Here is a 12,741-nt window from a genome sequence, read left to right on the forward strand (position 1 = left end):
ACAAATTTTTGCTAAAGATGCTTCTCTGGGCTGGGCATTGCATGCTGGGCTCTGGAACAAGGAGATGAAGCAGGCAAGTCTGGGCCTGGGAGCTCCCAAAGCACTGCTGTGTTGTTGGCCAGAGCTACCATGGGGTCAGTGCAGCCACTGTGACAACAGAGGCCAGGCACCTCATCCTGCTGAGTCAGGGAGGGGTGGACAAGAGGAAAGAGAGGGGCACTTAGTCTCCGGGTGGTCCAGCTTGGTTGAATTCTACAGCTATAACAATGATACCTGGACTTAATGAGGAAAACAGCCAACCAGAAGAGCTCCGTCGGCCCCACCAGGTCTGATGACAACATCTCACCCTTGTGGATGCTCTGAGAACTTTACATTGATCCTCTCTCTCTCATCTAACCCCAAACATATGTGAGAGTTGGACCATAAAGAAAGCTGAGGGCTAAAGAATTGATTCTTTTGAACTGCGATGTTGGAGAAGACCCTTGAGAGTCCCTTGGACTGCAAGGAGATCAAACCAGTCCATCCTAAAGGAAATCAGTCCTGAATATTCATTGGAAGGACCGATGCTGAAGCTAAAGCTCATACTTTGGTTACCTGATACGAAGAACTGACTCACTGGAAAAGACCCTGATTCTGGGAAGATTGAAGGCAGAAGGAGAAGGGGGTGACAGAGAATGAGATGGTTGGCTGGCATCACCGATTTGATGGACATGAGTTTGAGCAACCTCCAGGAGTTGGTGATGAACAAGGAAGCTGGGCATGCTGCAGTCCATGGGATCGCAAAGAGTCAGACATGACTGAGCGACTGACCTGAACTCAACTGATAGACCCATTTCACAGACAGGGAAAGTGAGGCCCAGGGAGGTTATGGTTGTGCCAGGAAGTGAATGTGTGCCCAGCCTGTCTGGTTCCAGAGCCCATACCCCAAGTCATCAGGGATGAGCTGCTACATGTCAACCAGTGGCTCCACGTGTTGGGCATACCCCTTCTGTTGGACCCCAGGCAGCCTTTGGGGGTTTGGGGCCCAGCCACAGTGGACTGGGTCCTTGCATGGGTCATGGGCTAGAGAGCATCCTGATACCACCATCCAGGGAAATGACATCATCTGCAGAATGTGGCCTCTTAGCTGCTGGTGGAGTTTGGGCCAAGAAAATGTTTTAGAAAGGCCTGGACGCGTTTTTCAATATTTCTGTGCTGAGCAACTGTTCAGATCTGGTGGTGGACTAATTCCCCAGGCAGGAGGCATGGGGGAGAAGGAATGCCAGGGAGCCCGTGTTATTAAACACTTACTGAGTGCAGGTTTTGCTGAGCGCTTCACGGCCGCTGGCGCAGCCCTGGGAAGGAGGGGTGGTTGTTCTTGTTGTATAGACGGCGAGACTGAGGCTCGGAGACGTGGGTTGACTTTGTCAAGATTTCTGGTGGGATCTCTGGGCAGGATGGCTCAGCTTGGCATGTCGCTCTTCCCCTTTATCCTGGGAACCAGGCTGTTGCTGCTCTGGCCCCCGTGCTCCTCACCTCGCCTCTTCCCTCTCTCCCCTGCCTCATTTGCCTCCAACCACCTTGGCCTTTCTCTTTCTTGAACAAGCAAAACTCATTCCCACCCCCCACCCCAGGACCTTTGCACATGCTCTTCTGACCACCTGGAATGCTCTTCCTCTAAATCTTTACTTGGCTGGCCTTGTCTCCTCTTTAACCTCAGCTGAACGCCCCTTCCTCAGAGAAGCTCCCCTAACCTGCACCAGCTTCCCCTGTCAACGTCATATCACTGTGTTTTCTTCACTGTGTCTGTACCTCTCTGAAATTATATTTACACACCTGGTTTTGTTGCCTTTCTCCTCTGGGTTTCATGAGATTAGGCACCCTGTCTCTTCTTACTTAATAATTAATTAACATTACACATTAATTAATAATATAATCATGTGTCTGTGCTCAGTCACTTCAGTTGTGTCCGACTCATTGTGGACACACAATGGACTGTAGCCGCCAGGCTCCTCTGTCCATGGTATCCTCCAGGCAAGAATACTAGAGTAGGTTGCCATGCCCTTCTCCAGGGGATCTTCCCAACCCAGGGATCAAATCTGCGTCTCTTGGGTCTCCTGCATTGCAGGCAGATTCTTTACCCACTGAGCCACCTGGGAAGCCCAATATATGATAATATAATTAATTAACTTATCATTGCTTTTTGGCTGTGCTGGGTCTGTGTTCTGCGCACAAGCCTTCTCTAGCTGTGGTGAGCGGGGGCTACTCTCTAATTGCATTGCACAGGCTTCTCTTTGCGATGGCTTCTCTTGTTGCAGAGCACAAACTGTAGGTGCATGGGCTTCGGGATTTGCAGCTCGAGGGCTCTAGAGCACAGACTCAGTAGTTGTGGCACATGGGCTTATTTGCCCTGAGGCATGTGGGATCTTCCCAGACCAGGGATTCAACCCGTGTCCTTTGCATTGGCAGGTAGATTCTTAGTCACTGGACCACCAGGGAAAATCCTAGGCACGTTATCTTCTGTTTTGTTCACACCTGTATCCTGAGAGCCTAGAACAGTGCATGGCACACAGTTGGTGCTCAATTACTGCTTTAAACTTCTCATTTTCTCACACTGTATCCCACTTGAGAACTCACTTTTATATAAACAATTACATGAACTTTTGCTTTTCTTAACTGTTCTAAACGTTGCTGTTTTTTTTTTTTTTTTCTGGGGCTACTGTGATATAGATTCTGCCACTTTTTTTTTTTCTGAGCAAAGCGTTTGCTTTTGAAACCTACCTTTGGGGCTCTGCAGTGCCACCAGCTAGCTCAGGAGCTCCTCAGATGTGACATTTCATGGAGGCGATGCTGCCATATGGTCCAGGTGTTTGCGTCTTCCTTTTAGGGGCAACTGGGGTTTGCAGCTGATTGCAGCTGTCAAGTTCAATGCCCAAGACAAGCTTCTGACTTTGCCAGGTGTGTCTGCAAGGCTGGGCTGGCTGAGAGGCTGTCACTCGCCGGGTACAGAGGTGGCTTCTGAGAGCTCTGTCTAGACGTGTCTCTGCCACTGCTGCCCTCAGAATAGCAGAGGGAATTTCAAGGAAGACTTTTCTGGGCTCAGAGCAACTTGGCATTTTTATTAGACCAAAATCAGATCCAATGTAGTACTGCTTGAGTTGGCTTCCTTTATTAAAATGGAAACAGACAATATTTCTGAAATAAATATCAATGCCAGCTTGCTGGGCACACAGCTTGCAGATTTCTGAGACCCTGGCACTGGGGTAGAGAGAACCAAGCCAATGTCAGTATCAGAATCCCCTGGAAGGCTCCTTGAAACCCGATTTCCCAGTCCCACCCCAGAGTTTCCGGCTTCTTGGAATGCAGATTCCTGGGCCCTGCTGGAGTTTCCGGCTGAGGAGGGTAGAGCCTGGGATCCTGCATTTCCAGGGCTGCTGCTTCTGCTGCTCCATGGACCAGATTCTGAGCAAAACTTGGCCCCAGGCTCCTGCCAGGAGAGATTCTTCATTTTGTCACCAGCTAGGCTTCCCTGGTGGCTCAGATGGTAAAGAATCTCTACAATGCAGGAGACCTGTGTTTGATCCCTGGGTTGGGGAGATTCCCTGGAGAAGGAAATGGCAACCCACTCCAGTGTTCTTGCCTGGAGAATCCCATGGACAGAGGAGCCTGGTGGGCTACAGTTCATAGCACTGCAGAGTCGAACATGACTGAAATGACTGTCACTCACTGGGCTATTCAGCAGCTTCTGGGTGGAAATTGCTGCTTCTGGGGTCATGTCTCTTCCCATCCATCCCCCAAAGACACAACCTGAATCATATCTTCTTCACCCCCTCCCAGCCCAAACCCTCCAATGAGAGCATCCTTAGTGGGGTGGGTGTCAGGTCTGTGCCGGCTCCTCCCGGACAGTCCCCCAGAAGCTTTCTCCTGCCATCCCACCCCTGCTTCAGCTTTCTTTCAGTCACTCAGCACTCTCGGAATCCTTCCCTGCTAACTCTCTCCCCACTGGAATGGAAATATCAGGAGGATGGGGGACCTTGTCACCACATTTGTGCCTGAACAGCATTGGTCCTAAGGACCTTTCTAGTGAATGGGCCAGCTCAGCTCATCCTCATAAGTTCCTTGGATTTCGAGCAACAATGTTATTTTTTCTTGGCTCACAAGTCTGGGTGACTCCACGCTAAAGCTGGGTCATTGTTCTTCTTTACATCCGTTTTTGCCCCCCTTAGTTTGGGGCAGGCCAGGAATCTGCATCAGGTAAGTCTGATGACGTGGAAGAAACCCCAGGTACAGGAGGAACCCTGTACTCCCTGGGGGGCTGCCGGGTTGCTTACACCTGGAACCCAGCATCTTTGCAGTTGCTCCTTATCCCTCCAGCCCTGTGTGCCGGGCTTTCCAGCCTTACAGACCATCTTGCCTTCCTCCAACCACCATTGCTATGTTTTTCACACCTCCAAAAAAACCTCATTTACCTGCCAAGAACCTGTTTCACACTCTGTTCCTTCTGCCTGAAATGACCTGCTTCCCGCCTCCGTTTGGCAAAAAAAAAAAAAAAAACCTACCAGTGGAATTTTGAGCTTCATGGGGCTTTCCAAGTCTAGCTCAGATGTCCAGGAGTAGCTCACAATCAACCCCCTCTCCAGTCCCAACAGAGGAGGTTGTGTTCACCTCTGCATTTCCCTGACCTGACATTTGAATAGATGAGGGAGAGGTTTACAGTGGTTACAAGCCCAGCCTCTAGAGTGAAGCTGCTTAGATTCAAATTCCAGGGGTCAAACCTCAAGGATGTAACCTGTCTGGACCTGGGTTTCTTCATCTGTGTAATGGGTATAGTGATGGCACCTAAATTCCATTTCTGAGGATTACATGAGTCAATGGACACAGGGCACAGTGAGTGGTTCCCTGGCACAGTGAGAACTGGAGGAATGTTTTCTCCTGTCATCTCTCTCTCTTTTTAAATTTATTTCTGGCTGCACTGGGTCTTCGTTGCTTCACTTGGGTTTTTCTCTATTTGTGGTGAGCAGGAACTGCTTTCTAGTTGCGAAGCACGGGCTCCAGAGCTTGGGCTCAGTAGCTGTGGTGCATGGGCTTAATTGCTCCTTGGCATGTGGGATCTTCCCAGACCAGGGATCAAACCTATGTCCCCTGCATTGGCAGACAGATTCTTATCCACTGCACCACCAGGGCAGTCCTGCTCTTGTCATCTCTTCCCCCTCAAGGCTGTGAGCATTCAGAGGGCAGGTCTGCGTCTCACTCATGTCTGCAGACCCAGCACCCAGTGGGGAGGCTGACACAGAGTAGGTGTTCAACAAATGAGGGAATGAAGGAATCAGTGGCTCTGGGGAGAAGTGGCAGGTCCCCTGGACTCAGCCTGATCCCAAGTGTGGAAAAGAGATGAAGAGAATGTTCTGACCAGAAATGGTCAGTCCCCAGAAGCTAGACTCGAATGAAGAGAGGGATGGAATTCCATTTGATCTAGGACAAGCCACCCCCAAAGCAGACTGGAAAACCCAGCCTTCCCCCAGCAGGAATCCCACACAAACCTGCTCTTCTTCCCTAGTCTTCCATCGTTTATTCTTTCAACAAATCTATGCTCTCAGCACTGTGTGTGAAATTGTGCTGGGTGCTGGGCTAGTTGCTAAAAGCAGAGCTAGTCTGCGTCCTCATGTTGTATACAGCCTAGAAAAGGAAAATGGAAGGAAACAGGTGAACAGATATTACCAAACATGATAGAGTCTCAGGAGCATCCTCAGAGCAGGTAGAGATTGGAGAGGCAGTCAGGGTGGCCATGGAAGAGGGATGATGACATCACTAGCTGGAAGGGTATCCAAAGCCAGACAACTCAGTGCCAACCTGGATCCATCTCCATATCTCTCTCCCACATCCTATATCTGTCTGGAGGTAAGAGTTCCAGATTGGGCAGCCGGGATAGTAGGCTCTGGATATGACCCATGAGTCCTGGAGAGAGTAATTCAGCACCTTGGACAGCGGGTGGCACAGTCCATCTGGCTCTTCTGTATCAGGCGCGGCTCCTATGGGGTCAAGAATGCCAACACCAGACATCTCCCCACCCTCACTGATTCCTCTACCAGCTTCAGAGCACCTTGGGCAAGTCACTTCCCCTCTGATTGTCCCCATTTTCCTATCTGCACATTGGTGATGCCATTCTTGATCTCGAAGGGCCCTTCCAACCCAATGAATTTGTTTTGGAACAGTGATTGCAATTTCATACATTTCAACTGAGCTAAGAGCTGATCTCTTGGGATCTCAGTGCCTTGGGGAGTTTCGAGATGGTGATTCCCCACTGAGGGATTGAGATGTTAGGACTGGAAGAGACCAAATGTTTTAAAAAGTTCACGTTTGATATCTCAACTAAAAAGAGAAGATAAATCACAACTTCTGAGAACCTCCAGTGGGTTGACTACTCTGCTATGCTGGGAGGTTCCAAGGGGATTTAAAACACAGTACTTGCTGCCAACCATCTGGGTGAACCATTTGGCCTTGGACAAATCTCTTCCTACCTATGAACCTTGGCCTGCTCATCTGTGAAGAATGGTGGCTGAACCTCAACCCCCTCTATCCTGAGCATTTTGTTATTTTCACATCTGTCTGAGATTGCATAATGGAGGGCTTCTAGCAGGGGGGCTTGCTGGGTCTGCTGATGCCTTTACAACTAATATCCATTTGCAGGCCCAGAGAGGTGAAGCCACTTGTCAAAAGTCACACAGCTTTAAAAAAAAAAGTCCCTCAGCTTGTTACTGGCGGAGCCAGACTTGAACCTTTGATGATCGGACTCCAAGTACAGTTCACCCCCTGCCCCACAAGCCTGTACCCAAAGGAGGAGAGGCTGAGCGAAGAGCCTCTCGAATGTATAGATAAAATGTCCATTTTATCCGGGAAGATGGGAGGAGAGCCTAGGCCTCCAGTGCAGGGATCACTCCATCCTCCTCCTGAGTGGTTTCTTCATTAGTCAGCTCAGGACTTGCTCTGGGCCCAGCCAACTGCTGGGAGCTGCAGGCTCCAGGATGGAGCAGACTCAGTCCCCGCCAGCCCTGAGTCTCCCCAGGTTAGTGGCAGAGAGCTTGACAACAGAAAGTGACAATCACAGGGAGAGAACAACATGCAGCCTGGTGTACGGGTGCAGAGGTCCATGGAATGCTTTGCAGAGGAGGGAGGATTTGGGTGAGGACCCGGGGTCTCAACAGCCAGAGGACAGCAGGGAAGAGCACGTGGCCCAGGGACCAGAATGTGCAAAGCCATGGAACAAAGACTCAGGCCAGGGGGCAGGCAGAGGCCAGAAATGGCTCCTGTGGACTGAGTCCAGCCTGAGAGATGCTGCTTGGTCCAGAGGTGGTTTTAAATGCTTTAAAAGCCTTGTGTGCATGCTAAGTCACTTCACTTGTGTTCAACTTTTTGCAACCCTATGGACTGCAGCCTACCAGGCTCCTCTGTACATGGGATTCTCCAAGCAAGAATACTCGAGTGGGTTGCCATGCCCTCCTCCAGGGGATCTTCCCAACCCAGGGGTCGAAACTGTGACTCCTGTTGCAGGCATATTCTTTACTGCTGAACAACCAGGAAGCCCTTGAAAAGCATTTAAGATCACTTAGAAGCCAGGAGATTTGATTTCAAAATCCAGATTGTCAGTTTCTCTGAGCGTTTTGGAAGATCGGTGCCCACATTCCCCAGGGAAACAGTTGGCCAGAGCTAAGGAAAGGCTGCTTCTGACCACTTCACCGAGTTATGTTATTGGTTTGGGCCCAGTAGACATTTTTAGGTGGGATTCCCTGATCTGTAACATAAGGATTTTTTCCCCCTGGCTGGTGACTGACCCCAATGTAAAGGGACTCAGAGAAGGGAATTAGTGGGGAGTCATGGTAGGCCAGTGGGGTACATGGTGAGGACAGGGCTCCTCCCATTGTAAATGACTGTGGACCCCAAGCCTCTCCTGGGATCCAGGAACAGGAAGCTTGATTTTTGTTTTGACTTTGCCGTGTGGCTTGCGGCCCTGGGCAGTGAGGGTGCAGATCTCTAACCACTGGGAAGCCAGAGAATACCCTGTATTTGATTTTTTAAAAAATATTTATTTATTTACTTATGGCTGCATCAGGTCTTAGTCACAGCATGTGGGATCTTTCGACTTCGGCACTCAGGTTTCCCTCCACTTGTGGCTCCAGGCTGCACGAGCTCTGTCGTTTACTTGCTCAGCTGTGTCTGACTCTTTGCAACCCCATGGACTGTAGCCCGCCAGGCTCCTCTGTCCATGGGATTCTCCAGGCAAGAATACTGGAGTGGGTTGCCATGCCCTCCTCCTATGGATCTTCCCAACCCAGGGATCGAACCCTGGTCTCCTTATGGCAGGCGGGCTTAGTTGTCCTGCGGCACGTGGGATCTCAGTTCCTCGGCCAAGGATCAAACCCATGTCCCCAGCACTGGAAGGCAAATTCTTAAGACCAGCAAGGAAGTCCTGCTGCTGCTGCTGCTAAGTCACTTCAGTCGTGTCTGACTCTGTGGGACCCCATAGATGGCAGCCCACCAGGCTCCCCCATCCCTGGGATTCTCCAGGCAAGAACACTGGAGTGGGTTGCCATTTCCTTCTCCAATGCATGAAAGTGAAAAGTGAAAGTGAAGTCGCTCAGTCGTGTCTGACTCTTAGCGACCTCATGGACTGCAGCCTACCAGGCTCCTCCGTCCATGGGATTTTCCAGGCAAGAGTACTGGAGTGGGGTGACATTGCCTTCTCCAAGGAAGTCTTAGGAAGCCTGATTTTGACACAAAGAAGGATAAGGATCATGGCCTCTCCTTTCTGTTAAAAACACATGATCACTTTCTCTCTGTTCCATCAAACTCTCCAAGGTTCTGCTAGTTGGCAATGGTAAGAGCAACCACAGTTGTTTCTAAATACTCATTTAGAAAAACAATCAAACCTTTCTGTACACCAAATATTTGCTTTCCAATAAAAAAAATATCCCAACACCTATATCTTGGCAGCAAGCATTTTTAAAGAATGCAACTGTTTCAGCGACTGGGGCCAAAACAAATGTTTTTCCTAAGGCCAAACGATTCCAGAATGTTTGCCAAATGTTTCCCACCCCTTTTAAAAAATCTAGTAAAATTAGCAAAGCACCATCATTAAAGAATATTAAAAACAGAAGAAAAGCCAAAGGGGAAAAAAAATGACGTGTGCACACTCCCTAGCATTGGCACAATCTTCCTCATCTTTGCCTGTTCCCTTTCTGCCTTTGTTATGAGGAAGAATCTCCCAGTAGTCAGAGCTGCTTTGGGGATGGAGGAAGAATAACGAGCTGCCCGTCCTTGGAGGTGTGCAAGCAAGAATTTTTGGCTTCAGCAGGAATTCCCACCTCAAGGGGCTTGCTCTGAGGGATGTCTGACCCTAAAGGATGAGAAGTTATCTGAGCAGAACACATTTTTTTAAAAAAATGCTGGAGTTTGGAATCAGGGAGAAAGTAATTCAACCCAGCAGCAGTGTAGCTGTAAATCCCTCTTATGCTGGCTGAGCCTCAGTTTCCTCATCTGTAAAACGGGTTCAGGCTTTTGAGGACAGAACCTAGCATGGTGTGTGGACTCTAAGTGCTCTGTTGCTGTTAGTTTTCTTCCTCGCCCTTTACACCCATCCCACTCACTGTTCCAGGCAGTCTCTCCTCCCCATGTTCCTCTTTGTTCTCATCTTTCTGGCTCCAAGGAATCACCATGGAATATTCTCCAGGGGTTGAACCGTCTCTCTCCTGGGCTAATGGTCTCATAGCGACAGGGCTGGTGGAGCACCATTTAGGGTGGGTGCTCTTAAGAGAGGGAGTCCCCTGAGGCCAGAGAAAGGATGTCTGGAGGGCTTCCTGTAGGAGGAGAGATTTGAGCTGGGCTTTGAGGGTAGTAGGTACAAGGACATTTTTAAGCAGGTCCCAACTTAGAGATGAAGATGGAAATGGTCTGGCATGTTATGAAGACATGAAGGCGGTGCTTGGGTGAAGGCAGGGGAGCGAGCTGCTGAAAATCAAGAAAAACAGAAGAGTGAGCGTGCACGTTGGATCAGATGAGCCTCCCAGCCGCTCCCCTTGCCCAGTCCATCAAGAGCAGGGGGCTGTGGTGGGAGGTCATAGAGTCTGCCCCCTGCCTCGGCCCAGGGAGCTGCTTGGGACTGGCTTTGGGATGTCCACACACTCGCTCGCTGACCTGGGGTCAAGGAAGGTCGGGGCTCTGGAGCGCCTTGAGCACATTGAGAGCACACGGTGGACCCCAGGGAAGCCTGATGGGGTCGGGGGGTGGGTGGGAGACAGGGGAAACCTTTGGGTGGGTGAAGGATGGAAAGAGGGTGGGTGGATGGCTTGAGTGGGGTGGGTGAAGCGAGGGCAGGTGGGTGTGCAGGGCTGGTGGTTGGGCAGTGGGCAATTGTTGGAGGATAATGTCTGTGAATTAAGGGCTGGAGACTTGACGTGTAGGTGCGGATGTGTTGGCAGGTTGGGAAGCAGACTAGTAGGTGGGTGAGGTGAAAAGTGGCTGGGCGGGTGGATGGGTGGGTGTTTTGGGTGATGGGTAGATGTGTGTGTGGAGAGCAGGGCTGGTGGGAGTGTTCTGGGCTGCTGCGAGGATGGATGGGATGTTGGCGGGTGTGTGATGTGGGAGATGCTTGATTGGGTTTTAAGGCTCGGGGAGTCATGGCGGGGATGGTGTGTGAGCAGAGTGGTGGGTGTATTGGTGGGGTGGTGAGTGGATGGCAGCGGGTGTTGGCAGACTGGTGGGCAGAGAGTGGGTGATGGGGGCGTGGCAGAGACGGAGAGCTGGGTAAGTGGATGGTGAGATGCTGAATGGAACAGTGAGTGGGTGGAGAGCTGCGTGTGGGTGGCCAGACGGATGGATGGGGTGTGGGAGGGGGTGGTGAGGCGTGGGTGGAGGAAGGCAGCCGTCAGCACTGACCACCCTCTTCCCTTGGCAGGACACCAGCCACACGTGGGAGATTCCTGGCCCCGGAGCTCTGCACACGAGGCACCAGAGCTGAACCGCCAGTGCTGGGTGCTGGGGCACTGGGTGTGACCGTGAAGAGCCTGGTTCCAGACCTCGGGCCGTCATCAGCACCAGCCCCCTGCCGCAGGATCGCTGGTCTGGCACCTTTGGAACCTGGCCTGTGTGCTGTGAACTCAGCCAGCCTGCGTGGGAGACACGTGGGCTGCCCTGCCCACAGCTGCCTGGGTCTCAGCATCCTGGAATTGGGGCCAGGGCACCTGAGGGACTGCACAGGGCTGCACAGTATGACTTGGGGACAGCCACTCCTGACTCCTGCCACCGTCGTGTGCAGAGCCCTGCTGGGTGCAGCTGGGATGCTGAGAAGGACACGGACCTTGGCCACTAAAAGGCTGGGACCCACGAGCCAGCCAGGAGGTCTCAGAGGTCCCCTGCAGGGGACAGGGAATGAGTGGGGCTTCCTGAAAGAGGGTCCATGGCCTTGGCCCTGCAAGGGGGGAGGGTCGCACTGCAGGCACACAGCAGGGACTCAATAAATGCTTGTTGGATCTGTTTTCTTGCTGTGTGTGGAGGCCAGTTGCTCTCTGGGCTGTGGCTGCCCCTTCGTGGCCCCACCCTATCAGGTCTCTAAGGAGCCTGAAGATGAGACAGCCCTGAGTGTGCTGGTCAGGGTTAGATGCTGAAGGTGGGTGGCTGGGAGGAAAGGGGGGTGGTCCTGTAGCTTAGGCTGGCTCTGGGGCTTGGGGTGGGGTCAGGATAGAGCCAGGCTGGCAGGTTGTCTTGGATTCCAGAGGGTGGGGAGGTGGGCGCCAGGCAGGTAGGAAACTGGAGAGGGCAATCAGACAAGCCCTCAAACCCGTGCCCTCAGCCACCCTGATCCCCATGGGGACCCTTTACCCTGTGTCTAGAGTCACATTTATATCAAACCTTAGGGCTTAGATGCCTGGAGAAACAGATTCCTCTTATGAAGATGAGGGAACTTAGGGTCACAGAAATGAAGCATCTTGCCCAAGATCACAGAGTTAGCAAAAGCAGAGGTAAGGGTTTGAATTAGGACTGCTGACTCCAAGAGGCCTTGTCCCTTCCCAAAGGATTTCTAGAGATTTCCCTCAAGGAGAGAATGTTGTTCTTCATTCTTCCATAAACACATCATCCAACCAACCATTCATCGATCCATCCATCCACCCATCCATCATCCATCTTCCATCCCTCCATCATCCACCCATCCATCCATCCATCCATCCATCATCCATCCACCATCCATAACCCATCCCTCCATCCATTCATCCATCCATCCATCATCCATCCCTCCATCATCCACCCATCTATCCATCCATCCATCCATCCATAACCCATCCCTCCATCCATTCATCCATCCATCCATCATCCATCCACCATCCATAACCCATCCCTCCATCCATTCATCCATCCATCCATCCATCATCCATCTTCCATCCCTCCATCATCCACCCATCTATCCATCCATCCATCCATCATCCATCCACCATCCATCCATTCATCCATCCATCCATCCATCCATCATCTATCCATCCATCATCCACCCATCTATCCATCCACCCATCCATAACCCATCCCTCCCTCCATCCACCCATCCATCATCCATCTTCCATCCCTCCATCATCCACCCATCTATCCATCCATCCATCCATAACCCATCCATCCATAACCCATCCATCCATAACCCATCCCTCCATCCATCCATTCGTCCATCCATCCATCCATCATCCATCCATCCATCCATAACCCATCCCTCCATCCATTCGTCCA

General features: G+C 51.3%; 1 protein-coding gene across 2 annotated transcripts in view; it reads left to right on the forward strand.

The window, feature by feature from the left end:
- Positions 1-11,509, forward strand: part of GSG1L (GSG1 like) — a 249,016-nt gene extending 237,507 nt beyond the window's left edge. For both annotated transcript variants that reach the window (XM_055408912.2, XM_088833072.1), the window contains one exon: positions 10,928-11,509. In XM_055408912.2, coding sequence (XP_055264887.1) covers positions 10,928-11,025 — 98 coding nt within the window. In that variant the 3' untranslated portion in view covers positions 11,026-11,509. The remainder of the gene's footprint in view (positions 1-10,927) is intronic.
- Positions 11,510-12,741: the final 1,232 nt, after the last annotated feature.

The sequence above is a fragment of the Moschus berezovskii genome, chromosome 27 (assembly GCF_049115385.1).
Source record: "Moschus berezovskii isolate FMDL1 chromosome 27, NW_MosBer_1.0, whole genome shotgun sequence".
In the NCBI taxonomy this organism is placed as follows: domain Eukaryota; kingdom Metazoa; phylum Chordata; class Mammalia; order Artiodactyla; family Moschidae; genus Moschus; species Moschus berezovskii.